This window comes from Fringilla coelebs (assembly GCF_963513975.1).
Source record: "Fringilla coelebs genome assembly, chromosome: 6".
NCBI lineage: Eukaryota > Metazoa > Chordata > Aves > Passeriformes > Fringillidae > Fringilla > Fringilla coelebs.
In genome coordinates this window covers 52,104,805-52,131,733 of record NC_140034.1, presented here as the reverse complement: position 1 = coordinate 52,131,733, position 26,929 = coordinate 52,104,805, and the positions used below count along the sequence as shown (strand labels likewise).

General features: G+C 37.7%; 1 protein-coding gene across 7 annotated transcripts in view; it reads left to right on the top strand.

Moving 5' to 3' along the window:
• SBF2 (SET binding factor 2) overlaps positions 1–26,929 on the top strand; it is a 230,431-nt gene that overhangs the window by 91,844 nt on the left and 111,658 nt on the right. For all 7 annotated transcript variants that reach the window (XM_084208186.1, XM_084208185.1, XM_084208181.1 and 4 more), the window contains exons 3-6: positions 6,257–6,394; positions 18,957–19,070; positions 20,663–20,773; positions 23,071–23,176. In XM_084208186.1, the coding sequence (XP_084064312.1) occupies positions 6,257–6,394; positions 18,957–19,070; positions 20,663–20,773; positions 23,071–23,176 (469 nt within the window). The remainder of the gene's footprint in view (positions 1–6,256; positions 6,395–18,956; positions 19,071–20,662; positions 20,774–23,070; positions 23,177–26,929) is intronic.

Here is a 26,929-nt window from a genome sequence, read left to right as displayed (position 1 = left end):
GTATTTGACAGCTTTTTGTTGTTGTTGTTTTAAATAAGCCACTGGAATGGCAATACTAAGTGTTCTGAAAACACAAGAAGGAACTGTTTTCCCAGTGGGTGTAGTTTTCTTTCTAAAAGCCAGTTCAGTTTGTTTTTTGTTTTTTGTTTTTTTTTTTCCAGAAGATAAACTAGGAGTACAATTGCTGCACAAATGCTTTTTACAAATTTGAGTTTTCATTATAGCAGCTCATTGAGGAAAGGTGTTTAAAATTACACAATAGTACAAGGTTTTAGAAAGGCAAAGCAATGAACTTGAAACTGATGGTTTTTGTCACAAGTGCATGTGTAGATGTGCACCCAGATTTATATATTTTCTCTGTGTTTGGGGGAGGTTAACCTTGATGAATTTCAGAAAAATACTTTTCTGTCTTTGACTTTGGAGGATGAATTGACTGGTTTTAATTGAGATGTTCCTGCATATCTTAAGTTTTCTTGCTTTGTGGAACTTTGCTGCAGGGTCTCTGTGACACTCTGGAGCATCTGATCATTGAGGATGACTTCAATGTGCAGCTCCAATGAGAGAATTCCTGGTCTGTCCTTTGTGCAGGATTAGTGCCACTGAGAGATCTTCCAGCAACTTTCAGCCTTAGGAAGATCAAGAATGTAGTTGAGGATCTTTTCTCTGAAGGGAAATGTTTCTTAGTGTCTGTTTTTACATGGCTTTAAGGGTTTGAGTGAGGAGCTGAGGTGGAAATGTCCTCAGCACCTGGGCAGAGAGGGAAGGATTTTTCACCTGTAATATGTATAATTCACGGGCAGCACTGTTCACAGCTGCCTCCAGGTGGGTATGTAAAGGCTCCTCTTGGAGAATGCTGCATTTCAATTCATTCCAAGGTAGAAATTTTAAGAAGGTCTTTATTTTTTGTTTCTTTAGAGCTTTAGGATTAAAAGCTATTGTTTTGTTTGTGGGTTTAATTGTTTACAGCTGATCACCAGAATATTCTGCAACACTGCAAATTGGGCTTTTACCTAGAAATAATTTGGATTGTATCTTAAGTGCCCTGGTTTTATTTTAGACCAGGATAAGGATAAATACATGGTTTCTTGGATACAAGATATTGAGAGGCAGGAAGCTGTTACAAAATTCATATATTTTGTGTTCTGTTTACATCCAGAGATATCCAAAAGCTCCAGGCGTTTCTTCATATTTACAGCTTCATAACATTGCTTTTTTTATCATGCCAGTGAGCATTGTAATTGTTTTGTTTTAAGTAGAGGTATGCATCTGAGAAAGAAAATTCTCTTTGCCAAAATTCCATACATAAGTGAACGGAGAAATGGTGAAATACTCAGCAGCTGGTGCTAGGTCATGCAAGTCCAGATGGAACAAACTTCTTTCACATAATGTCCAGAACATGGTTCTTTATTTTTAGGGAGGCTTGCAGGAAAGATGATGATGGTACTTGTTAAAAACAAAGCACAGTTACTTGAAGAGTAAGAGCCTACAGAAGCAGCCTTAATAAAATGAATCTTTGTACCCAGGGTGATTCGAGGGAGAATTCAACGTTTGGTGAAAGAGCTGAATTAGAAAGGAAAGTGGATATCTCTGACAGATGTCTTAAATTTTAAAATCATTTTGGGATCTTTTAATTCAAGTTTTGTCAATGGAGTTCAAGTGTTTTCTATTTTATGTGCATCCTAGAGAGCTGTGGATTTTATTTGATGAGGAGCAAGTGCACAAATATATATTGAAGAAAAAAGTACGGCGTGAGAAAATGTCTTAAATATAATTTTTCAAGTGCAGGATTCTGTCACTGAGCTTGTCTACTGCTCTGTGTAAACCCTTCCCAAAATGCTTTCAAAGGATGACTTGCAAAGAATGTTTCATGTTGTAAACTTTCTGAACAAGCTTTTTTTCCTTTCTCCCTCGGTCATGCCATCAGAGGTGGTGCATTTCTGATGGAAAGCTGAGCAGCTCATTGATAGAGCAAACAATGTAAAGTGCAGAGGGAGCAGTCTGTGGCTGCACAGACCCAGCTAGAATATTGATTTGAGTTTTTGTTGTGGACTTGGTTGTGTTTGGGCTGCAAGGCCAGAAGAAAAAGATGAATTTCTAATGTGCAGTTCAGCAGTTGGGTCATTTCTGATCAAATTTCTGAGATATGGATGTCACAGTTTTGCCATGGTAAGGATACAAAGGACTAAAATTTTTCTTTAATGAAAGTTGACCACTTTATAGTTACTGTTCATTATCATAGCATTTAATCTTCATATTCACAGTAACCAACAAGCCTTCTTCCTCCAGTGCTTTAATAGAGATTGTGACAATTTCAACATTTTCTTCAATTTTTCAACAGACTTTAAAGTGCTCCTTGGGGAGATTGTCATGGCCTGAAACCACTGGGTGCTCAAGCCCATCTTTGGATAAAGTCCAGCATCTTAATGTCCTTTTTAAAGTGAGGATCTACTTCACAATCCGTCCCTTCCCATTCAGGATGTCCTAGGATTCTGGACACCAAAGCTGTGTACAGTATATCTAGGGGATATGCTGATTTATGCAAATGATTTATTTCAATAGAGGGGGACAAGGCAACCAGTAGCAGTACAGCTGTTGCTCTAGGTTAGAGAGAGGGAACAAATCTATGAATCAAGCAAGGATGATGTGCTTAGCTTATAAAAATCAGAAGAAAGAAATGTCACTTTTAAACTGACTAATCCTGTCTAGACTACAGCGAGAAGGCTTGTGGTGATGACATACAAATTTTTTGAAGGTAACAAACCCAGTTACACTGGTTTAAAACGCCATGTGTCATTTTAAAAATCTCTCTGGTTTCTTGTTTAGTCTGAAGGCATTTGTGGGAATAATGGGAGAAAGTTCTTTGCTTCAGTGGACACCTGCAGTTTCAGACAATGCATAAAGTGTAATTTCAGCACCTGCAGTGTAAGATGTGTTGCATTTTCTTCAGTGCAATTTCTGCATATCTGCAGCAAATTTTAGAAGGCAATCAGTTCTAACATGGAGTCTGTTGGAAGCACTCACCCAGCATTAGGGGCTCTTTCTTATAAATTGTAAGTTGGACTTTCAGCTTCATTCTTCTTTTCACTGCCTTTGACAAGAGTTGTAGTCTGCTTCCAAGAATTCTGGCAAATAAGTGAAACAATATGGAAGGGTGTTGGTTCTTAAACTGTTGGGGTTTTTCTTGTTTACTGGAGAAGGCACATGACCTTTGGCTTATATTCACAAGGATGCTTTTGTCTGTTTTGGTAAAGCATCTGGTTCGGTATGGAAACATTTTCTTGTTCTTAGTAGCCAGAGAGTGCTGGTAATCATCCTGGAGGGTAACTTGTATTTATACTGGTTTGGAAAGTTCTTCTCAATGTTGCTTGCATTTCAAATATTGCGCTAATATTTATTACCTTCTTTTAAGGCAACTGAGAAACAGTCATTGTTTAATCTCTTGAGGGAGCCTGTTGTCTTTATCCTCAATCTCTTTATTTATAAATTCCTTCTAATTTAGTTGAAAACACAGGCTCTCTGTGTAGCCAGTGGATGTACTCCACTTCAGCTCTTTTCCTCAGCAATTACTAATTGTTGTTTTCTAGTAAATCTAGAAAGTTTTGATGCCTGATGAAGGCTGATCTAGAAGGCTAAATGGAGTTAAAAAGTAAAGTAAGGATTCATTAGAAGGCCTCAATGGATGCACCTTGGGCAAGAGCCCAGCCAGGGCTGCACCCAAGATGAACCCAAAATGGTCAGAAAATGGATGACCGGGCATGGGGTCTCTCACTTTCATAAGTTCTGGTCCATTCGTATTTGGAATTAATTGTCCAGTCACAGCTTCAGCCCACGAAGTCCAATTCTTGCTTTTCTCTCTTCAGTCCACTGTTGTTTATGCCCTTGGGCCTGAAATTTGGATCATTTGTCCTTGGTCCCCAGCTAGAGAAGGAATTGTTTTGTCTTCCTACTCTGTGAAGAGAGCTCACCATCCCCTAATATGAACTACACACCAAAGTAGTACAGAACCTGAAAAACATAAAAGCTAAAGCCTGAGGCATCATTTTGTACACAAGATCACTTTGAAACTGGGGAGAACTCTCACCTGTGATATGAGTAGGTTTTTCACATGCATAGATTGAGAGGTTGCTATTGACAGCAGCCTGCCCAGATCCAAAGTCTCCTCTGGTAGTTCAAAGTTTAGCTGTAGGGTTTCCCTTTGCATTTCCCAGTTTACAGGGCAGATGTTGGAATAGATTTTATGCAGCAGACCTGCTAATAATGCATTTTGCCTATAAAAAGAATTGTTTTCAAACAATACCAAAGCTCTTCTGTGCCTTTAGTAGGGGGAAGGGTTTGGAATGGGCAGAGTGGGGCTTTGTCCAGGAATTCCAGACTCTCAAAAATCTGAGATTTTTGTTTCCAGGTGTGAGATGGGCATCGCCTGTAAAGCTGAAAGGCAGAGGCACCAGCAAGGAGCTCCTGTCAGAGCTGGGAGACTGGGCAGATCTGAAGGAGTGTTGAGATTGTAAACTCGAGTGTTTGGACCTTAAGAAGCCTGAGCTGCATGAACAGCCTTCATTTGACCTACCTTGTAGGAATAATTTGGTTTTAATGGCATATCATGGAAAGGTTTTATTTATTATTAGGCTCTTGCTGCATTCTTTGCATTTTGGCTCATATTTGTTGAGCAAAGAGCAAGTCACGGTTTTGGGGGTTATCTTGTTGAACTGTGGATTCCAGGCTTCATTTCTTACACAGACACCCCTCAAACTCTGCAATTCATAGAGAACTCTTAATGATTTTTTATTGTTAAACTGTTTAATGATGCTTTTGTTATAATGCCTGTGTATATTGGCCATATTACATTATCTTTATAGCAGTCCTGCACGATTAATAGCAGTATCTTCTTGTTTTTAACTGACATGGGATGAAAACCAAAAGGAGATTAGGCCAGTATTATCAAAATCATGGACTAATACTGGATGCTTAACTTGGAATGACTAGGATGTCTTTTTACAGAGTACTTTTTGATGTTCAGAGCAGTTATTCTCAGATGTAGAAGGGAGTGCTTAGCACTTCTAAGGATGCAGACTCACAAGTGTTAAGCTGACTATTTAGAATTTGAAGAATGTAACATGAGAAAACTTTGATTTTGAAGATTTTCCCAGGATCATAAAAGAAACTGTATATCAGAGGCAGAGTTTTAACTGGTGTTCACCTAAGACTACCCAGGTTTTATGGTAGAGGTTCTAAAGATGAATCTGTAGAAAATGTTTGTTTACAAGTTACTCTTCATGCTCTTTCAGTCTTTAACATCTATCTAGAGAAATGAAGCAATTCTGGAAACTTGAGATTTTCTCCTATCTGTCTGGTTCCTTTGGTATCTGCATTGTTTAACAATTCTAGGAATTTATTGTGGGGTTTTATTATTGTTATTACTCCTAATACATACGGGGTTATTGCTTTTTTGTCTAAATTCTAGGTTTATAATCTTGCTATTAGAAATGTACTTGTGATTTTTTCATGGATGTGACTTTAGCCTTCAGTAAAAGAAAGGGGGCATAAAGGCCATCTCAGGTATCTTCAGCAAACTGATCCCTAAGTTTCAGCACACTCTTACATTAGAGAGTATCCTTTAAAAAGGAAAAAAACCCTAACAATTTCCACTTTGCTGTTGAGCTGTAGTTCTCTGTTGGTTCATGCTGCTTATGCATGTAAAATTTTAAATGTTTACAATGAAGTTTACAGAAGTAATCAATAAATAGCTGAAAAATATTGTTCTATAATATTCTTTTTAGGACTGAGTATTGAACTCACTTCCATTCTGCAAGTAGGTGCAAGTGGTATATATCTATGTTTGATTGGATAAATTGTTAGTGAAATAAGTGAAGAAATTAAAAATATTGAGATGTTTTAAGACACAAGAATTTTAGCTTCAAATTCTAACCTTTTATCCAAATGAAATCTGCTTAATGTGTCAATTTATTCCTGTTATTTCCTGTTCAACACCACAAAGATGCTCTTAAATGCTGACTGTATTTAAAGGAATACATTTTCTTTTTATAGTGTTTATTCTCCCCCTTAATGTTTACAGAGCTAAATTTTTCTGTCTTACCAAGTTCAAGACATATTGGTTTTCCCCCATTTTCTTCAAATTTTGCGACCTACATATGTTCACTTTAAACAAAATGATCCTTGATAATGCTGAAATAGTTTTCATATTTCTGAAACCAACTGGTGTCACTGCTTACTTGTGTCTGTCTGTTTGCTCCCTTAGTTTTGCCAGCCTGGAGGATGGCAGCTCTCAAAGGAGAGGAAACAGCCAACATTCTTCGTGGTGGTTTTGACTGACATCGACTCAGAGAGGCACTACTGCTCCTGCCTGACCTTCTATGAAGCAGAGATTAACCTGCAGGTAAGAGATTTACAGCAAGGAACAGAACTGCAGGAAGAAGTGCCTACAAACAATGGATCCGTGTCATAGAGAGCAACTTGAGAAAATATTTCGCTTTTGCTGCTAAGGGTTTGTTTTCCTGTCCTACAGAAATCCATGTGTTTTTGCAAAAGGTGAGCTTGAGGCGCTTTTTGGTGTGCTTGGAGTTTTCATCTGCTATGAAACAAACAAAAAAAATTAAACCCAGCCAAAAACACATCATAGAATTTCTTTTTCTCCACCACATTTCCCTTTTCAAATGGGATAAGCAATATGGTGTTCCTTTCATTTCCTTTCGTGTTTGACACAGCATGGATGAATGAGTCCCAGCCTTATTCTGGGAGAAGGTTTATTAACTTCTGCTCCCTCTGCTGGCCTGCTCTCTCAGAACAGATGTGCACTCCAAAAGGATGCTGGAATGTGCATCCATATTTCTGTGAGTGTGTTTATTGGCAAGATTTTAAAAACTGATGGAATAATTATTCAGTTTTTAGTTGGGTCAGATTTGAGGTGTCAGCTACTTGGCACTGTTTGTTTTTTAACATGTATTTCATTTTTTTTGGCAACCTCAGCCTTTCAAAAATAGACATTTTGTTTCCCATTTGATCTCAAGTGCTTCCCAAAATATCTGCTGTGACTTAATACTTGAAATCTTTAGAATCTAGAACCTATGGAAAACCTAATCTAATATGTAATTGCAGACTGCCATTGTTATGTTTTGAAATATCTTCTTTCCTACATGAAAATTAAAAAAATAAGTAAAACTTTGGCACTAAGTATAATGGAATTAGCTGAGATTAAATAAATAGCTGAATAAAGTAATTTTTTGTTCTTTTAGGGAATAACTGTATCATTATTGATTATTTTAAGAAAATGTTTTTAATAATCCAAGAGCACTATGTTCATTTAATACCGGAGTTGAAAGATTACCCTGTTTGTAGAATAATTGGAAGATGTGTTGTAGTAATAATAATAATGCAGTGTTTTTTCTGGGAATAGTTGGAAGCCAGAGAATAATAGTTATTCTCATTTCATTAGCGCTACAGTTTAGTTGGATGTTTTTGTGGATGTCTAGAAGGATTTGAAAGCAGAAATATACCCCAATATTAGATGTATTTTAATCTTAAGCTTTAGTGTAGATCAGCTGACACATTCCTTTGAAAAATTTAATGTCTGTCGTATTTCCTTTATTTTATAAGTAGAGAGTGAAATATTCTATAGTAATTCTTTCCCAGCTGATAAAAATTTACAATGGCTGACTCTTCCTCTACTCTATGTATTTCATAACATAAACTAAATTTAGCAAACTTGTTATTTATCCTGTGGTTTCCAGCAGCTGCTTTTGATTCCCTATCCACATCTTTGAAGTAATGCTCATCACAAAACATCCAGTATTAACTAAAACTTTTTTTTTCTTATATTGCCTAAGTATTAATACAAAATAACCCAAAGTAAAAAACAATAAAAAACTGAGTGCAGCAGGATGTTGGTTCTCATAATGCCATTCCTGGCTGTGTTGTAAAGAATGCATATTTTTCAGATGAACTTGCTGTGGTGAAATTTATTCTATGACTGCATTGTTTATAGCAAAACTTCCTGTTTCTTTCTGAAACCCAAAGAGAATAATTGAACGTGCCCTGTTTCATGGTCATTAGACAAGAATCCAGCACGTGTACAGTCTGTAATGAAACCTGAGCTCACACAGCATTGGGCTGTGGCAGTAATATTCATTTAACCATTCAGATGCATGCTTAATTAAATAATCTATGAAACATCGTGCCCAGGACTGGAAATGAAATCTAGACAGTGCTTTGCACAGATAAATACAGGTCAGTTTTTCCTTAACTGACTGATGTAACTTACTGAGGAAAAAGGAAGATTAAATTTCAATTAAAAACCCACAAAATCACTTCTTTCCCAGTAGCCTTCACCAGGTAGACCTTGCTGATACATGAGACTGGTCGGAATTCAGCCAGAGCAGCAGATGAGATGTTTGGCTTGGCAGAATCATCTTCACAAAAAAGAAAAAAAAATGGAATCAACCACTTGGAAATTTCTGTAGTTAACTAAACTGGGAATTGAAAACAAACTCATCTCTCAGAATGCTCCAAGAGAACCATCAAACCTTTTTGGAACCTTCTGCATAATAATACAAACCCTTTAGACACAGCTGAGTCTGAGAAGACTCAAGGGAGGACTCAAGTCAAGAAGACTTCTGTTGTTTTGGTTCCCTTCATCCCCGCTTCAGTTGTTTGTTACAGGATAATTTGTAAATAAATGCTACCAGAAGTGTAAGGAGTTTGTACTCAGATGGAATACATAAGTGATACCATGATAACCTAGGATGTAAGATTAATATAGCAGCTGTACAAACTACACAGTCTGCAGGAAAAAGCATCCTCCCTGCTACCTCTGAAAGTCCTGCATTCAGTGTAGTCTCTTGGCAGTTGCATGTCATAACAAGTTTTCCAGAGGAAAGCACAGACTCTAGTAATCAATCAGCTGATGGCCTATTTTCAACTTCTTACCCCTGGCCAGAAAATAGGATGCTGTTTTCTTTGATGGCATCTGTGAATCATCCTTTTGCATTGTTGGAGTTCTGACTGACCCAGAATTTATTACCTGCATGGGTGCTGGTCAGTCTGATTAGCAATCAGCTCTCAGAAAGGTGTGATGATATAAAGAAAGGTCGTTGTTAACTTCAGTCTGATTAATGCTCCATATCTGTAGGCACAGGAGAGATGAACACACTCCATTAAACAGGGGAATGGAGCTCACTTGTGTGATTTCAGGTGACACAGCTTTGCCTTCATGAGTTGTTCTGGTTTAGGATGCTAGTCTCACTTATTTGTCCCAGTAATGTTTGCTAAAGCTAAATAAGGATATATTCCTCGTCTGAGTTTAAAATGGAGCATTAGAAAGTTTGACCTTAAGAGCAGAAAAGATTGGACTGTGTGTAGGCATTTCTAGAGGCAGTTCAATTAACAGTGATAAAGCTGCTGTCATTCAGAGGCATCCTGAGCATGTTGCAGAGCAGTTCTATGTGCAAGGTTTCTCTCCCACCTCAAGTTCCTACATGAGTGTAAACAAATCTGAGACACTGCTCTGGTTCTTGGTCCTTCCAGCAGGTGCTTGGCTGTATCCACCTTTCTGTCTGGCTTAGGGTGCTATTTAGATACTCTAGCAAACAGAGCTGGGTGCCTCATTCACTGCCATGTGCCTGCAGCAATTAGGAGGAGGAGAGTAAGTCAAAATATCTGTTTCCCTTCCTCTCACAGTGCCTTCAAAGTTGGTTGGTTTTTTAGAGGGGCTGGGAGGATGTGGATGTGAGTGGTATCCCTGTGCTGTATTTTGATTGCTTCTGTGGACTTGAAACCTCATAGGTTTGAAATCCATTTGAAATGTCCTTGATTTGGAAAAACCTTGTTCTATCGACCAAAAAAAAAAAGTCTACTCAGTTTATTTTTCTGGCAGCTGAAGCCAGAAGCTGTTGAGCAGCCAAAGGGTGTTCAGAAGAATCATAGCTTACATCTACAGAATTCACCCACAGAACTCAGTTTCTCTATGTTTGTAGCTTTGTTAATCATAAAAAGTATATATTTGCATGCATATATGTGCATACATTAGCATGTTTAGTTCTGTGTGGTGTACACAGTTTGCTAAAATGAGGTTCTTATTTCTGACAGCAATTTCTGCATGTTACCACTTAGCAGACAAGGACTTGATTTAATACTTTTGACTCAGCAGATACTTCTAGTGACCTCAGTTGTGCTTCTTACCAGTTACACAGTTAGAATTTATATTAAGAATGTTTGGAAGAGCAGCACAGATAGAATCTTTCTTGAAAAATGTTGACTCAGATAATTTAGGAACATAATGGTCAATTTGTACATTGCTTTGCACTTGGAAAGAAATTTGCCCTCTCTTCCCAACCCCACCATCAACAAATTAGAGGATGATTTATGCCAGCAATTGAGCCTGTGCAACTGCATTTCTTGCATTACAGAAAATCTTCTCAGTGAGATCAGCACAACACCCCAAACATTTGTTTATAACAATCTTACAAGATTGTCTCATGCTTGTATGTTGTCTCAAGTGTGTGTGTGTTAAAATATTGCAGTCACAAATATAGGATTAAACCTATTGCTCTGGCAAATGGACATAAGTAATAATTCACAGCTCTCCTGTTTCCTGCCATTCACATTCTCTTCCTCTCTCTGCCCTCCCCTGCAAAAGGAGGAAAAAGAACTTGTAAAAATCCCAAACCATAAAATGGCAGATTCACAACATTCATAGATATTTCCTGAGTCAAGGGAAAAACTGCCAACAAAATGATTGTGCTTCAAAAAGCTATGATTTTTCAGCTTGGACTGGAGAGTTGGTGATCCTGCTGTGTGCTGCTCAATGAGTCACTGATGTTTTACCAGGGGCTGAGAACACTCAGTTCACTTGTACCTGTTTTGTGTGGGAAATCTGACCCCCAACTTTGGATATTAAATGAGCATGTTCTTCCTAAAATGAAGTTTAATAATTTTTTGTTAGAATCCCAAATGCTGAATTTATTCTGAAAGTTTCTTCATATAGTCAATGCTCCAGAGCACATTTTCTGTAAGAAGCCCCCCAATTTTAAGAGCAATGTTTAGTATGTTGCATCATCATCTTTCTGAATCTACTGAAAAATGGCTGTTGGGACATTGTATAGAGATTTAAGTAATGCCTTATTTTCTTTCTAGTCTGGTGTAAAGGCCAGATTGCAGAAAAATTTCTATATAAGAAACAGACTTGTATTTTAATGTCCTTTTATACATTTAAGATAACCATCAGAATTTAAAGTTAAGATGAGAGCAGTTGTGCAGAGGAAATCATATTTCCATCTTAATAACTCTGGCAGTAATTTCTCTGCCCTGTTCATCCCCTGGCTCGTGCATTTGCACACACATCCCCAAGCTGAACTCATGCTTTTGCAGGGTACAAAAACTCGTGTTGGGTAAAGGTCACCTTGTCCTCTTAACTCCTGTGTTGTTGAACAGAGGCCCCGAGTTCAGCTCACAGGACAAGGAGATGCTATCTTTTCAGCAGAGGCATTTCTTTGTCAGTAGAGATCAGATTCAGCTGACTTTCAAACAGTAGTGTAATACTAAATCAGCAATTCACTGGAAGTCTTTTCAATGCATTTCCCCATATGCAATTCAAAGGGAATTAATTAACTGTTTAATTAACCAAAATAATCTCTGTGTGTAAAATTTTACCTAGGTGTATGTCTACATATGCTGGTCTATATTATTTATCAAAAACATTTTAGTGAGTTAAAATAGGGCATGAATTACAGCATTCTTAGGTTTGAGTTTTGCCTTTTGTTCTGCATGTATTTCATAGGTGTCTGCAGTTTTCTCAGCTTAGTTTAGGGGGGTGTGAATTCATGAATCAGGTTAGCTGCCTTTGGGAAAATTCAGAAAGGTTTGGTAAACTTGAAGCTCTGGAATTATGTTTGCTTCTGCATAGTTCTTGCTAAGGACTGTACTGCAGTTCTTTCCCATTCCTCAGGGGCAAGGTTAACACAGTAAAAGCAGGTACTTAATGCTATTAATTATTGATATTCCAGCAGGGCAACTCAGTGGCATCATCTTGGACTTCCTCTGGAGCTTGCACATCCTATTCCAGAGACACTTTGCCTGGAAAACTGCACTGAAATGTGCAAAGTGTGGCTGTGAGGTTACTTTAGTTCCAAAGTGCTTTCAATGTTTTTATGTGATAATCCATATCAACATCTTCTGGAGCTTTTCAAAGTGAGGGTATTAAATAGTAAACATCTAACAGATTGTGGTGGTGTCAGTGTTGTGGAATGCTGGAAGGTGCATTGCAAACTCTTTCCTACCACATTTGTACTCTGAAGTTTCAGTAGTACATAGGGAGTGAACAAGCTGACCTGTCATAAAACCTTGAGATTACTCTATTTGATAAGTTTATGATCTTCAGGTCATTTTCTGTCTTTGATCCTTATCTTTTTTTAGTTGATAGGCTCCTTACTGTGCATTACTACATTGTATTATCCCCATTTTGAAATAATTAAATCAAGATAATGGCTTTTAAGCTGATTTAATATTTTCCAGAATAGGTTTAGCTGCAGTGGTATGGTTCTGTGCACACAGGCAAACCACAAAGCAGATCTGTTCACCTGTGGTTTTAGCTCAGTACAGCAGATTGCAGGCAGGCTGCAGACTTGACTTCTGGCAGCAGGCAGCTTGGTTTATTTTAACTTTCCTACATGTGTTAGAATTTATTGGATACATGCATTTATATACTCTGACAAGTAAATAAAATTAATTGATGCTGAATGTTTTTTGGCCTTTGATTGTTAATAAAGCAGCTAAGCTTGTGTTTGGCTGCAAATAAGACAAACAGAGACCAAGTCACATAAGGAGAAGGGGATCTGTCCCAAATGAGTAATTGGCATAAGATTACTAAAGTAAACTCCAAATAATTTTTCCTAAAATAACAAATTGAACATGGTCTCTAAATCTTTGCTGGGCAGTTACTAGAAAAACAACAGGCTTGGTAAACTTGGCATAATTCAATGCAAAATTTTGCATAGGGCAAACTGGTTTTGACACAATGAAGTACTAGAGAGCAAGTCTGGGAGTGAGAGAGGTTCGTTCTCTTTCGAAGCGTGAACAAATTCTTAAAGCACAGCTCTAACTGCAGTTTCTGCTCACATTTGATTTCCTTTGAGTTTCAAATAATGCCTGCCAGCTTTCACCCTCAGAACAGCACAGCTACATCTAAGGCCTTAAGTTTCTTCTAACTTTTCTATTAGTACCTCAGTTTAAATTGCTTTTCCTCCCTCTGACATGAGGATAAGCCTAATTTTTCTCTGCTCAACATGAATCAGAACCAGCATTCCAGATTCTGAAGACTAGGGTGAAAAGATAGGAGAAGGGTGCTTGTGGTTCATGTGTGCTGTAATTCAGTTGCATGTTGATGGAGCAAATGATAATGCTGAACTCAGTAGTAGGGAGAATTTTTTGGGACCATACTGGTAGGTCCTTTTGATCTTTCGTAATTGACTTTGGTTCCTAATGTTGATTTTGGCTAGATGGTTATCTTTTAAGTTAAATGTCAATATTTAGAAGTAGAGCTGACATCTTAAAATAATGTGATTGTTGTGGCAAAAGCAGGTTTATAAAAGTTCAAGAGGAATCCTTAAAGTTTGAAGGCTAGATCATGGCATTTAATATCTCTGTTTAATAAAAGAAGATAAGGTTAATATGAGCAAAGTTGTTTTTTAAAGTTTCATTTGTTTTTTGGCTGCCATATCTGTTGCCTTTCAATGAGTTGCAATTTTTCACTGAAGTAGCACAAAATCGGTCACCTTTTTCTTCTAGAAGTTTTGACATAGTTTTTTAAGCAGAAATTGACTTGCATGAGAATGTCTGTTTTGTCCTGATTTACCCCATGCAACATTGAAACCCATCCAGTGTCAGCCAGCTGTGGCTCACAGGAAGTGTAATTTCATGGAAGTGAGTGGGAAGCAGAGAGATGTTTCATAGTCCATTGCCTCTCAATGAAAAACTTGGTGTGTAAGGTCAGCCTTGATCAGACATCAGGTAACCCACAAATGTGTTAACTTAGACATAAATGTACATGAAATAAAAATAATTCATTTCCTTGTTATATGCACGACAGTTATTTATTAATATTTATTCTATTTCATTTCTTTCATATACATTTCACTGTTAAGTATTTTGCTCTTGATCAACTTCCATTTATTTGAGGGAAATATGCAATATTTTGTTATCATAATTACCTTTTGTTTAATACTTTTTTTCCTAATACTAAGCTTTCAAACTCTTCTTTCATAACTTGATAAAATGCTGTAAACTTTACACTTTTTAACTTTACACTCCACACTGCTCAGCTTTACACTTTTTTATAGCTGTAGAGGGATTTTTAGAGCAAAAGGACACTGATTAAAGAAAGCAATACCTTACTTAATGTGTATAAACCCCACAAGTATTCCCTTTTCACTGCAATGATTGAGGAGGTATTAAACCTTTTTCTAGGATCTGGGACATCATGCCTGGTCTGCTGGTGGCTGCAGTTGTCAGTTACCTTCCTCATTAAAAGAATGTTTTAATAATAAGACTGAATTTGTCTAGTTTGGGCTTGATGCCATGTACATCCCTTGGCTAACCTGAGGAACAAATTGTTTTCAGAAAACAAGGAAACAAATAAATAGCAGAGTGATGATGAACAGTGGTGATCACAGTTAAGTTTTCTAAATTGTTGGTTTTCAGTCAGGGAGGGATCAAAGCTGGTTTAATGCATTTATTAATTCAGCTGCTTTTATAGAACGAGTTCATAAACTACAGTGATGCTGTGAGTTCAACTGTTTGGTTATTGCATATTTTCATTTCCCCTTCACTTGAGGTCACAAATATGTTCAGTGGCTGCTTCTCCTCTAAAAGAAGAAAGACCAACAGTTGCAATAGGTGCACTCTCTAGTCTGTACTCTCATTTGTGTAAAAACCTGTGAAACTGATTGTTTTGTCATTCTGGGAGTTGTATGTGCGTGCACATATATTTATATATATGTGTGTGTGTGTGTGTATACACATATATATATATACACATGCATATATTTTAGTGTAGGTCTGGGTGTGAACATTTGTTAAAATAGATGAAAACATTTGAGTTTAAATATATTTATTGGTGTGCTTTAAGTGTACTGAACACACACACACATATTTTGGTCAGTCTCTTAAGAGGCCACTTTATGGCTATAGCAGCCAAGGTAAGCAAAATGAAATTGCATCCTATGACCTTCAAAAGAAGTTTCACCATTTTCTGAGTTTGTTTATCAAATATTATTAATGCAGAAAAAGAGATGGGGGAAAAAACCCCAGCAAGTAAATAAATCAAACATTTTGTTGAAAAAACAGGTAAAATTTTTCTGTTCAAACTTCTGATACATCTTCAACCATGTTCTACCTATATAAGAAATAATTGCTTGTTTAATTGTGTTTTAATTTTTCAAGGATTTAATATTGTTTTTAGTTTTAAAATTGGCTATCTTAATTTTTCCTATACATTGTTTTGATCTCATGTGACATAAATGTTAACATTCAATACTGTCATGCTGCATGTCAGTTTTCGTGGTGGTTTGCAACAGCCAGGAAATTTTTTGGGAAAACTGCTCTAAGGATGTAAGTCAGCCATAGTTTACAGATCTCTGCATTATATTCTTCCTATAACTTTAGAAACCAAGTCAGGGTGCAGGAGAAAAGAGGATTCTGGGTGTGACAGGCAGGGAACAGGACCCTGGTGGGCTTTGATCATGTCTAAGTGCAAAGGGCTGAATATTTTAAGCATGGTGAAATTGTGTGTAACCACAGCTCATGCTGTTCTTTGATACTGTTAGGTCAGTCTCTGTTACCTACTCTGTAGCCTATGGAAAAGTCTTTTTCAGGACTTTATTAATTGGATGGTAAAAAAGACAAATTATTCATTTGCCTTCTCAAGGCACAGGTATTGCTGGATTAGATTTTAGATGTTTATCACCTGTTAAACTAAATGGATTGTTAAGGATCTGGAACATTGCTTTGCTCTCTAGTGGTACATTTTTTTTAAATTCAGCTGTTTCAAAGTTTGCTTATTTCAAATAAATATAAAGAGAAAAATGGAAGGGGAAAAAAAGGAATCTTTTTCAATATTAATTAACCAAGGCAAATTTAGGGAAGGCAACAGAGGTGGGGAAGGGTCTGGAGCACAAGTCTGATGAGGAGCTGCTGGGGCAGCTGGGGGTGTTCAGCCTGGGAAAAGGAGGCTCAGAGAGGCTTTACCACTCCACCACTCCATGGAAGGGGGCTGTAGCCAGGTGGGGACCAGTCTCTTCTCTCAGGCAGTGAGTGACAGGATGAGAGGACACAGCCTCAAGGGGAGGGTCAGGTTGGACATCAGGAGGAATTTCCTCACAGAAGGGGTGATCAGACTCTGGAATGGGATGCCCAGGGAGGTGCTGCTGTCACCATCCCTGGAGGTGCTCCAGAAGAAGCTGGACATGGCACTCAGTGCTGTGGTCTAATTGGCAGGCTGGTGTTCACTCAGAGGCTGAGCTCAGTGATCTCTGAGGTCTTTTCCAACCTAAATGATTCTGTGGTTCTGTGATTCTGTAATTTAAATTCATCTTTCAATCTGTGTATCCTTAGCAAGCCTTTCCATGCCATCCATTTATTCTTAAGTAAACTGTTAACTGAATGCTGCACATATAAAATAAAAAGTTATTTAAAAAGCCTCCAACATAACAAAGTCTTCCAATTTGTTATCTTTTATTAGACAACATTTTTACCTTAGATGGAAAAAGGGATAAAGAAAGATGAAATGTGTGTGTGTCTGACCAGAAGTGTGAATACAATCACATTTGTGGCTTTAGTGCTCTGTAATTACTGTGGGTACAGAATGCTTATGCTGTTAATACTTTGCTTGAAAAGTAGGTTAAAAGTCATGTGTTTGAAATGATTATCTGCTTAGTCTAGTGACTCCTAATAATGTGCCTGTGTGCCTGTCTGAATGCTGAGCTGGGGAAGAAACTCAGCAGTCACGTTGCATTTTTCTGTCAATCTTTTATAAAGTAGGAGAGAGTAGTTGAAGAGTGAAAATGCTTTATCAATCAGTATTGTGCTGCTGTCGTGCCCTGAGAGCTTTAAATCTTAATTATGAATTAATTCAAGACTTGATCTGAAGTTGTGTGGATTTTATTAGAAAGGTCTCGTATGGAAAGCTCCTCCCTGCCTGAGCACCCTGAGGTTTCGTTATCTTGGTACCATGTGAATATGGAGGAGCTGCCATGTTCCCTTGCCTTTAGGAATGTGGAATGTGTTTTAATTTCATTTTTCCTAATGTCAGAGCCCACAATTTGTCAGATATCCAGAAACTGTTGTCTTTATGCCTGGAACTCATACTTGCTCTTTAGAGTGGTTCATACAGTAAACCTCTTCTCATAATTAAAAAATGGTGGGGTTTTGGGGGGCAGAGGGAGGGAACTGTAATTCCTGTAAAAGCTCTCCCTGTCAGCATAAAAATGGATGCAAATGAATGAACCTCTGTGGGATGTGTCACCGTTGAGTTTTTGTGTTTCTCTATTTGTGAAATTTGGGAATCACAATTTTATCTTAGGAATGAGGTGCAGACTCATCCAAGCACATACAGTGTAAATGAATTGCTGGACATTTAGGTAAAATTCAATGTACAAAGTCAAGTGTTTGCCCATTTGTGTATGTGCACTGTTGACCCAACTGGTTTTATTTTAGTATGAAACTGTTATATTGGATTAACCAAAGACCAAGTACTCTCTTTTTATATCATTTTAACTTGAATTCTGCATTGTGGGTTAGAAAGTGCCTAAAGAAACTGTACATTCTGAGTTATGATTGTGAAATAAAGCTCTTGAACTTGTAGCATTCCTGGCATTTTAGAGCATTTTTATCAGATTTCGTCCGTTTAGGAGAAATGTTGGATTTTTTTTGAAGGAACTGAAATGATGAGTAGTAATGTGACAGAAATAGAAGGCAGATATTTCATGTTGTCATATGAAAATGGACAAAATTTTTCTCGTGTTCCTAATTAAGATAATTGAGTGATTTTTGCTTGGAAGAATGCTTGGTCAGAGGAACAAATAAAAGAAATTTGGTGGGTGGTGCGGGATTGGAGAGAATTACATCCAGAAATTGGAAAGCAAGGACATTATGTCATCTGCAAACTTAATTTGTCAAAGAATGTATGGAATTTTAGAAATGAAAATATTTAGTGACATCTTCAGTTTTGGCTATGAATAATAATAAACTATTTGTGATTGAATAAGTTCTGGCAAGAAGGTTATAGCCACTTGCACAATATCATGAGCAACTGCAAGTTTATCTGCACTGTGCTGTTCTCTCTTTTTTTTTTTTTCTTGTAACCTTAGTGGTTCCTAAGTGTGAGGGATTTTTTTGAGAAATTTGAACCAGTTTTCTGGTGAAGAAATATCTTTAAATTCCAAATTCACTAGGTCAGGCTGGAGATGACATTACAGATAATTTCAGCTGTAATGTTAGTGGGAATTCTGTAAGGAATTGAATTATATTAATATGAGGAGGACAACCATTCTTTTGTGAACTGCATGATCTCTGTATTTGGAGAGATTGTAGATCAGCAAACACTTTGATGTGGAAGGATCCTGTTCTGTCATCCACTTCACTATCTGAAACGTGCCACAGGGAGTATTTAACGTGGAACTGTGTCCTTTTAGACTGCTTTCTTAAGAGAACTATTTTAGTTACATTGGTGCTTGACTCCCCAGGGTGAGTTTTAATAAGCTGAATTACATCTAGAACCTTTAGGGAGTTGATGCAACCACTGAAGTGTGCTCCTGTTACTTGATTTTGTTACCAGTTTCAAATAATGCAGTACTTTTCTGAAGCTCTGAGAAATATTAACTTTTGGTAAAAATGCTGACATTTTGGTTTGAGTTTTCTTCCTCCTTCTTAATTGAAGTGTTTCTGTTTTCAAGGGAACAAAAGAAATTGAAGGTGAAGAGGAGTCTGGTTTAATTCAGCCTGCAGAAGTATTTGCTCCTAAAAGTCTGGTGCTGGTGTCCAGATTGGATTATCCAGAAATTTTCAGGGTAAAGAACTTTCAATTGCTATTTACAATATATCAGCAAAAAAAAAAAAAAAATCTGGTTTTAAATGAGTGACAATGACAGTACTTTTGATTTAAAATGTCTCACTCAGGATTGATCTGGGAATTTAAAAGCAAAAGTAGGTTTAGATCAAACTAGATAAAATTCAGCATCTGTGACAGTAAATAACCCCTGTAGATTCAAGTAGTGCCTTTTTACCTTCCAAGCAATTTTAAAACTACACAGAAGGAGTGGTAGAGATTTTTCTGGGCTCAGTGTACTCTCTAATGAAAGAGGTTATTAGGAAAAAAAGCTATAGTGGTAAATTAACAGTGGTAAATTATATATAGAGGTAAATTACCAGTGAAAATGTAGTTCTCCTCCATATATAAAGCAAAATGTCTGACCCTCTTCCAGACCAAATTAAGATGCATGACCAAGATTGAGGACCTTGGATTACTTTCAGCTGGTGAAATAGGATTTATCTGAGATAAATGAAAAGCTTAAATTTCTCCTAAGCTAATGCATATGAACAGTAACAAATAAAGTTCGGTTTACAGACGAAGGGAGGAAATCAGTCAGCGGTTGTCCGTAGACATTAAGGCTGACAGCACCCTGTGAGATTTAAAGTCCTTGTAGCCCAGGATTTTGTCTCTCATAGTGGCCCATGGCAAGTGCAAAGCAAAGTGGGTAAGAATAGGGCAGGCTGTAGAAAGAATTCTACAAAATGCTTTCCTCGTTCCATGTGAATAACAGTTAAATGACATCCTGAACCAGAGGTGTTGTTTCTGTGGATTTTTCTGTAATTAGTTCACTTTCTTAACATTCTTATTTTACAACAACCCACAGAACAGAGTTTCACTGTTTAACTATGTGTGATGTGAAAAGTTACTGTTGGAATTATTTCTGAGAACTACTAAAATATTTGCTGATTTATCAAAGTTACAGCAGTTAAAAGGCAAAAGATGCTGTGGAGGAGTTATTTCCTTTTGTCCAAAGGCTTCTTAGAATGTCACGTTGATCTGGATTAAATTATTAGTAAAAATGCTAAAGCTGTATCTGGGATTTCTCAATCAAAATTTGATCCATTAATAAAATATGTGGAAATAGTAATATACTATTAATATAAAATATATTTATATTGATATAACAAAATAAAGGATGTAAGTTCAATAACATATGGAATTGTTAGTGATTTATACTGGTCTTAAAATGAGCCTCAGAAGCTCATTGATTAATCAGTGTTCTACCCTGGAAACCAGTCAGGTTTTAGTCCATTTTGAGTTCAAAGCACAGATGAAGCTGTGTTGATTTTTATAATTTTTAACAGTAACTTATAATAAAGCACTTGTTATATAACAAACAAAGCAAAAACATTACACCTAGAATTTCTTTTAAAAAAACCATACATCCTTGCAAGTAGCCAACCTAATTTTTAAAAATGAATTATTGCCTCTGTGGCAAATTACATTGGTTTGAGAGTCCTTCACTGCACCAGTAACTATTAAGAACTTACTTTTTTAAAGATTATATAGATAGATCTTTGAATAATTTGACCTGTATTGCAGTCTGATATATTTTTTCGACCTTTCTAGGCTTGCCTTGGTTTGATCTACACCGTGTATGTGGACAGCCTGAATGTGTCACTGGAGACTCTCATTGCAAATCTCTGTTCATGCCTTGTTCCTGCTTCTGGAGGGTCTCAGGTAAATGGGGAGGGGGGCTAGGGGGGAAAAGGGTATTTTTCCAGTTAATTTAATTTATGAAGAAAACAAAAAATAAATTCTTGAGATATTTTTGAAGAAAAAAAGATCATAGTTCAGCTGAGTGCTTTCCCTGTGGCCTGTGAGTGCTTTCCCTGTGGCCTGTCTTCTAAAGACAGCAAAAATTCCATTCCAGGATAAGGTCAAAGGGTTAATTTTGTCACTGAGTTGGCTTTTACAGGGCACATTAACAAATTAAGCAGTTTGTGTAAGTTTAGTTTTTAAATAATGAAGGAATATTCAGGAATATTTTTTTGCTTGCTAAAGAAATGTTTAAAGGCTTTTTTTCTTCACCATTTTCTAATGTAAGCTTCGTATCAGTTCATTTATGCATGTTTGCTCCTTGATGGAGTTTAGGATTCCACTGTCATTTCTTTGATAACTCATTTAAATTTCTATTTTCATAATTTGTTTTTCAATGGTAAAAAATGGTAAAAATGGGGTTTCTTCAGAGGAATTATATATTGCAAATAGCCCATGCATTCAGAAATTAAAGTTTTCTAGCAAACAGACTTCTTTCTGCTTTTCACTTGTGCTTTCTGTGAGCAGAAAGTCAGGTTTGTTTCTTACCTTACTTTTTATAAATTATTCCTGTACATTTGTGATGTTTTGGTAAGCCACTTGAGTCTTCTGTGTTTGGTTTTTGCTTTATGCTGTGACCCTGATGGGACATTATGGTCCTTACTATGAAACATTCCAGAAAACTACATGTGCAGATGGCAGCATTTTAAACTCAATTACATAGACAGCTTCCCACTCAACCTGTGGGTTTTTCAACCCTCTTGAAATCCTACAACTTCCTAATTCTGTTCTGCTTTTGCCATAGCCCTGGCTGCTGTGGGACTTCTCTCAGTGCAGAAAGTGTCAGAGTGCCCTGTCAGCTTGGTAAAGCACTGCCTTGCTGCTCTCCAGGCTGCCATGTCTCTGCTTTCTCTATCCTTATTTTGGCTTTTGATGGGGAGTAATCAGATTTTATCTCCTCATCAGAAACCCTCTTTTCCAGTGGTATTTGAGTCTCTTATTTTTGGTTTTGGTGATCCACTTGAGCTTCTGGCTGTGCTTCTATCCTCTCTTTTTTTCTCCCTGTCCATGAGTGCAGCTTTTCTCAGTGGCTTTTTGCTCTGCTAGAAGAGGAAGGAAAAGTCATGCTGCTCTGGTTGTTCTTCCTTCTGCTTTCTCTCTTCAAATAAAGTGCTCACTCATTTCCAACTTAAATTTGCTGCTGTCAAACTGTCATTTAAATAATTTAAATAAAATTTCTCATTTATTAAGCCTTATGCTTGCAGGGCTGAAGGTGAATTATAGTGAATTATATCCCTTAGAGTGGAAACACTCTTGTAGCATTTATTTCCAGAAACAATCAGCTGTGAAATGGATTACCTGCATCCAGACCTGCTGCTGCAGTGCAGGGGCAGAGCACCGCTTCTACAGCTCAGGGACTTGTTTGGGTTTACTGGGGAGATTTTTTAATACCTGCTGTGCAGCAGCCAGAGCTTGCTGCCTTCCTACATTCCCCAGCTTTGCTGCCATACAGAGAGAAGATTTACACACAGAAATGCCCCCCAGCCCATGGGAGTCTGGTTAGAGAGAACTGCTTGGCATCACTCCCTGCCTGAGTGCCATGTGGATTTGCTCACAGGAAAGTGGGGGTGTTTTGCAATTGCAGAGCTGTTTGGGATGTGGTACTCCAGTGCACTCCTTTCACTCCCATTTCCTGCCTCCCTCCAGGGAGTGTTCTTGTGCTGGAAAGGTAACTGAAGCTGTCATTGTGCTTCAATGTGCAGAGCAGGAGCACAGCAATAGCAAAGTGCCCTCTTCAGTACCCACGTGTCACAGGTACCTTCCTACTCAATACACACCTGAGGATGGCAGAGAGCAAAGAAATTCAGTTAGTAATGCTGTACATTTTTCTGATTTAGATGGATGTGAAACCTTTTTTTTTTCCTGAGAGGTTTTTTATTGTATTAATAGAAATGTTTTCATTTTATTAATAGAAATGTACTGTTAACTGCCTTCAAAGCCTCAACTGTTTGACTAAGTCAGTGTAAATGCAAGGGAGACACTATCATGCTGTACATTCAAGGAGCTATATCACTGTGCCCAAATGATTTTTCAGACCTCTATTTGACTTTAAATTTCAGTATACAAAATAAATAACTTTTGCAGTATGAATCACTGACCTGTATAATGGCAGCTTGTTCATTCTACATAAATTAAATTTTAAAAAATTCTTTCTACAGAAATTGTTTTCTTTGGGAGCTGGAGACCGGCAGCTGATACAGACTCCTCTACACGATAGCCTTCCTGTTACAGGCACCAGTGTGGCTCTTCTCTTTCAGCAACTGGGTATGTCTAGGCCTGCTTTGAAAAAAACCAATTTTTCTAAATTATAAAATGAGATATTTTCTGTTCTAATTCAATTCTAATCATGTGCCAAGAAAACTGCATGGTAAATATTAATTTCTTTCAAATGAAAGAATGACCGACTGTGCTTTTATCCCCTAATCAGACATTCAGAGAACCTTTTTGTACAGCCTGCCTGTGGGAAGTTATCTCCAGCATTAGAGAATCGTGGCATTGTTGGGTTGGAAGGATCCTTTAAAGGTCATCTAGTCCAATCCCACCATGTAGTATCTGTAAGTTACAGGGGGCAGAAGTGAGCGTGGCCCCTACGTGATCCCAAAAACATTCCTGTAAAAAGATACCCTGCTCCACTCCCCTTGGATGCTGTACAAACTCCAGGGAAAACCAGGAGTTTGTAATAAAGCTGGTGTGACCAAAAAGTTCCTACAGTGCTGTTGTTATGTGTTACTGCCAATGTTTCAAGAAGATGCTCTAACACAGCCCTCCCCAGATTGCTCACTTCAATTACAACGCTGCATCGGTGTTACCTGGGTACCTCAGTGCTGGTCTTGTCTGCCATTAAATCCTGACACTTCTGGTCTTCATTCCATTGGTTTGTGAAGTGACTTTCAATCATAAACTGGTAGCAGCACTGGATAAGGGCACAACTGATAATCTTGTCTGATCCTGTGAACTTCAGTTTTATTCTCAAGCAACCAAATGGCCTCAGGATATGTGTTGTCATCTTCTCTCAAACAGACAGTAAAAATGGATGGAAACCAGAAAAACAATAGTGAACAACACTAAACTTATGTCACAGAAAGCAGTATCAGATATGAGCTCAATGCCATCTCCTACCAGGATGATTTAATTGTATCCTTCCAAAAAGGGTAATATTCCAAAAGGAAGATTTTCATTTTTTTAAATAGTAGTTTTAATAAAAGATAAATTGTGGCTAACATGGTATATAGGTGCTACTTAGCTTCATCACAGTCCTGAGGTTTTACTTGGCTTATCATTGCTCTGGTCAGATTGCAGGCAATGTTTTGAATGTGGACAGACCTGGCAATTTTTCCCCTTTTCTGAAGACATGAAATGTGGTGTGAGGTACCATAAGTGCAGCAGGTTGCACCATGGGGTGTGGTATGTTGTTCTGGAAGGATAGTGCGTGTGGTAACTGATTTGAGGCAGATACACAGTTCAGAAAATGTCAAAGAAAGTGAGGCTTTGAGTTAGTTCTTAGTAATTATCCTGTCTTCTGGCACCTGGCTTTTGTGTGGCAAATCACAGGATCAGGCTGAGGAAAACAATGAGGACAAATCTGAAAAGTCATTATATGCATGAGATTTATAGAGGGAAGCCATGAAGATGGAGTGGGAATGTAAATATATGGAAGAGAAAACTGAGCCCAATATTTTTCTCTTGTCTTACCGAGAGCCTGTTTTGCAGGGCAAGTTTTTAAAATTCCTCTTGTTGTGTACAGAAAGGAATAATAAAACTTCATGTGAGAATTTAGCATTTCTTTCCAACACATACAGTTTAATTTAATGTTGTTAACCACATGTTATTAGAGGGTTACTATATACAGATGGATGTCATGTAAATTCCTAAATCCACTGCAGCAGAGTGCTGAAGAGTTTGGAGTTTAACCAGGACTAGATTGTTGTGCTAGCAGTCAAAAATCCTTTACCTTTACATTTTGAATTTGTTTCATTTCTTATTAGCTCCCATACACTTTTCAGTAGCTATACCCTCTTTGTCTACCATCTCATCCTTCTTTTCACATAGTCCATTAGCCTTTGTGCTGTCAGCTTTTTGTTGGTTTTGCTGCTCTTCTGCCTTATTTTGTCCTCCTGACTTCCAGTAAATGTTTGGAGGTTCTGTCTTTCTGGCTTTTTGGTGCCTTGTAAGAAGTATGAGTCAGTAAGCCCGTGTTCACCAGATGTCCTTTCCAGGGCACATAAGGATATGAGGATCAGCAGAAGGAGGGGGAGAGAAAGGGAGATAAGGAAGGCAAAGTCAGTGCTCAGTTTTCTAGTTAGTGATGCTTCAACAGGCCTGAAGAAGGGAGAGACTGGAGAAAGTGCCTGGTTATAAAACTTGGCAAATCTTGTCACGAGAAGTTTACAGGCTTACATCCTGTTTGCCTGAAGGGGATCATGCAAGCTGCTGGACAAAAAGAAGAGTTGTCTCCCTTCTTTTCTGTTGCAGCAGAACTTTGTCTTTTACAAGGCTATAAGAGCAATCAGGAAGAGTTTGTCTCATGGGCTTGTGTGGGTGCTCTCGTTGTGTCTCCCTCTTTTTTGGTGTGGCAAGAGTGGTACAGCTGCCTGGGAATGGGCCTGGTGTTAGTTAAGGAATGTGCAAATAAGTTGGCAGGTTGATTTTTTTTTAGAGCAAGTACTTGAACACTTTGTAAAAGGCTGCTTTTCCCATCTCCTAGTTTTGACCACTGATTTTTTTTTTATTTCTTTGTGTTTTGGGGGGGTTGTTTGGGTTTTCTTCCCATATGTGCCTCAGTTGCCAGTTGATGTATCTAAGTATCTGGGGATACAGCACAATGGTAGAATTGTCTTGTGTCTCAAAGGACACAGATTAGAAAATATTTGTGTTTTCATAGTGTACCTCACTTTCCAGAGCAGCACAAAATTCCATTCCCATGTAGGTGGTGGGCTGTCATCATGTTCTTAGTGCCAAGGCTTGTTAATGCCAAGTTTCTGTCTGGATTTACTAAAAAAAGAGTTGTTAATGCAGCTGCACGTGCCTGTTTGCAATGGTTGTTAACTGGAAAAGGAGGACCAGGAAATATGAACAGACTGTTTGAAATAAATTCTCATTTATTCTCACCTTTCATGTAGTCTTAAGAAGAGTTAAAGGCAGTGAATCCAGAAGAGTGTGGTAGAAGCCACTGGCTCATCCCTTTGAGAAAGTTTATTTTCCTAAGATAAGGCCTAATTCTTTCTGCTGGAGATCACAGCTGAACGTGTCAGAAGTTTTTGTGCCTTTTGGAACAATATTCACACTTGCTCTGTTTCTCTTGCCTGGTTGGAACAGGAGCTTAATGTGTATGTGTCTCTACAACCTGGGCTAAAGCTTTCTAGTACTTTTTTTTCAGTACTTCAGTGGCAGCTGTTGTCCCATCCAGTCTCGTGTTCAGGACACAAATATTGACCAGAGCATTTGTCCAATAACGACACGTTCAGTTATTTCTCTGCTGGCACAAGGAACTTCATCCTATCTCAGTGATTAATAGAAAATTGAAGAGTAGCTAGAAAAATATTTGTGAACCGCATTAATCACATTTTTAAAAATAGCTCTTCCTTGGAGAAAGGTGGGCAGCAAGACAACATGTATCACTATGAATAGATACAAAAGTAATTTCAACATTTATTTTGAGAAATATTGTGCAATAGTAGCCTCATCATGCTTTTTCTGCTTGGCAGGATAACACCGTGTCAGCAGATGACCCTCCCTGTATGACCAAGTGCACAGCATATCTGGAAACAGACCTTATTTGTGCTTAGGCGTTAAACTAGAGTTGGGAAAAATATCCCCAAAGGTTTTAAGCTTAGTAATAAGGAACAGCAGTCTATGACATTTTAAATCATACCTTCTTTTTTTAATTTAAAAAAGCCTAATATATAGGAATAGTGTGACAAAAACCAGGCCTGTAGCTGGATCACTAGAAATTATTTAATCAATAAAGGATTAGGTAGAAAAACAGGAATCATAAAGTTACTTTTAAAAATAATTTAT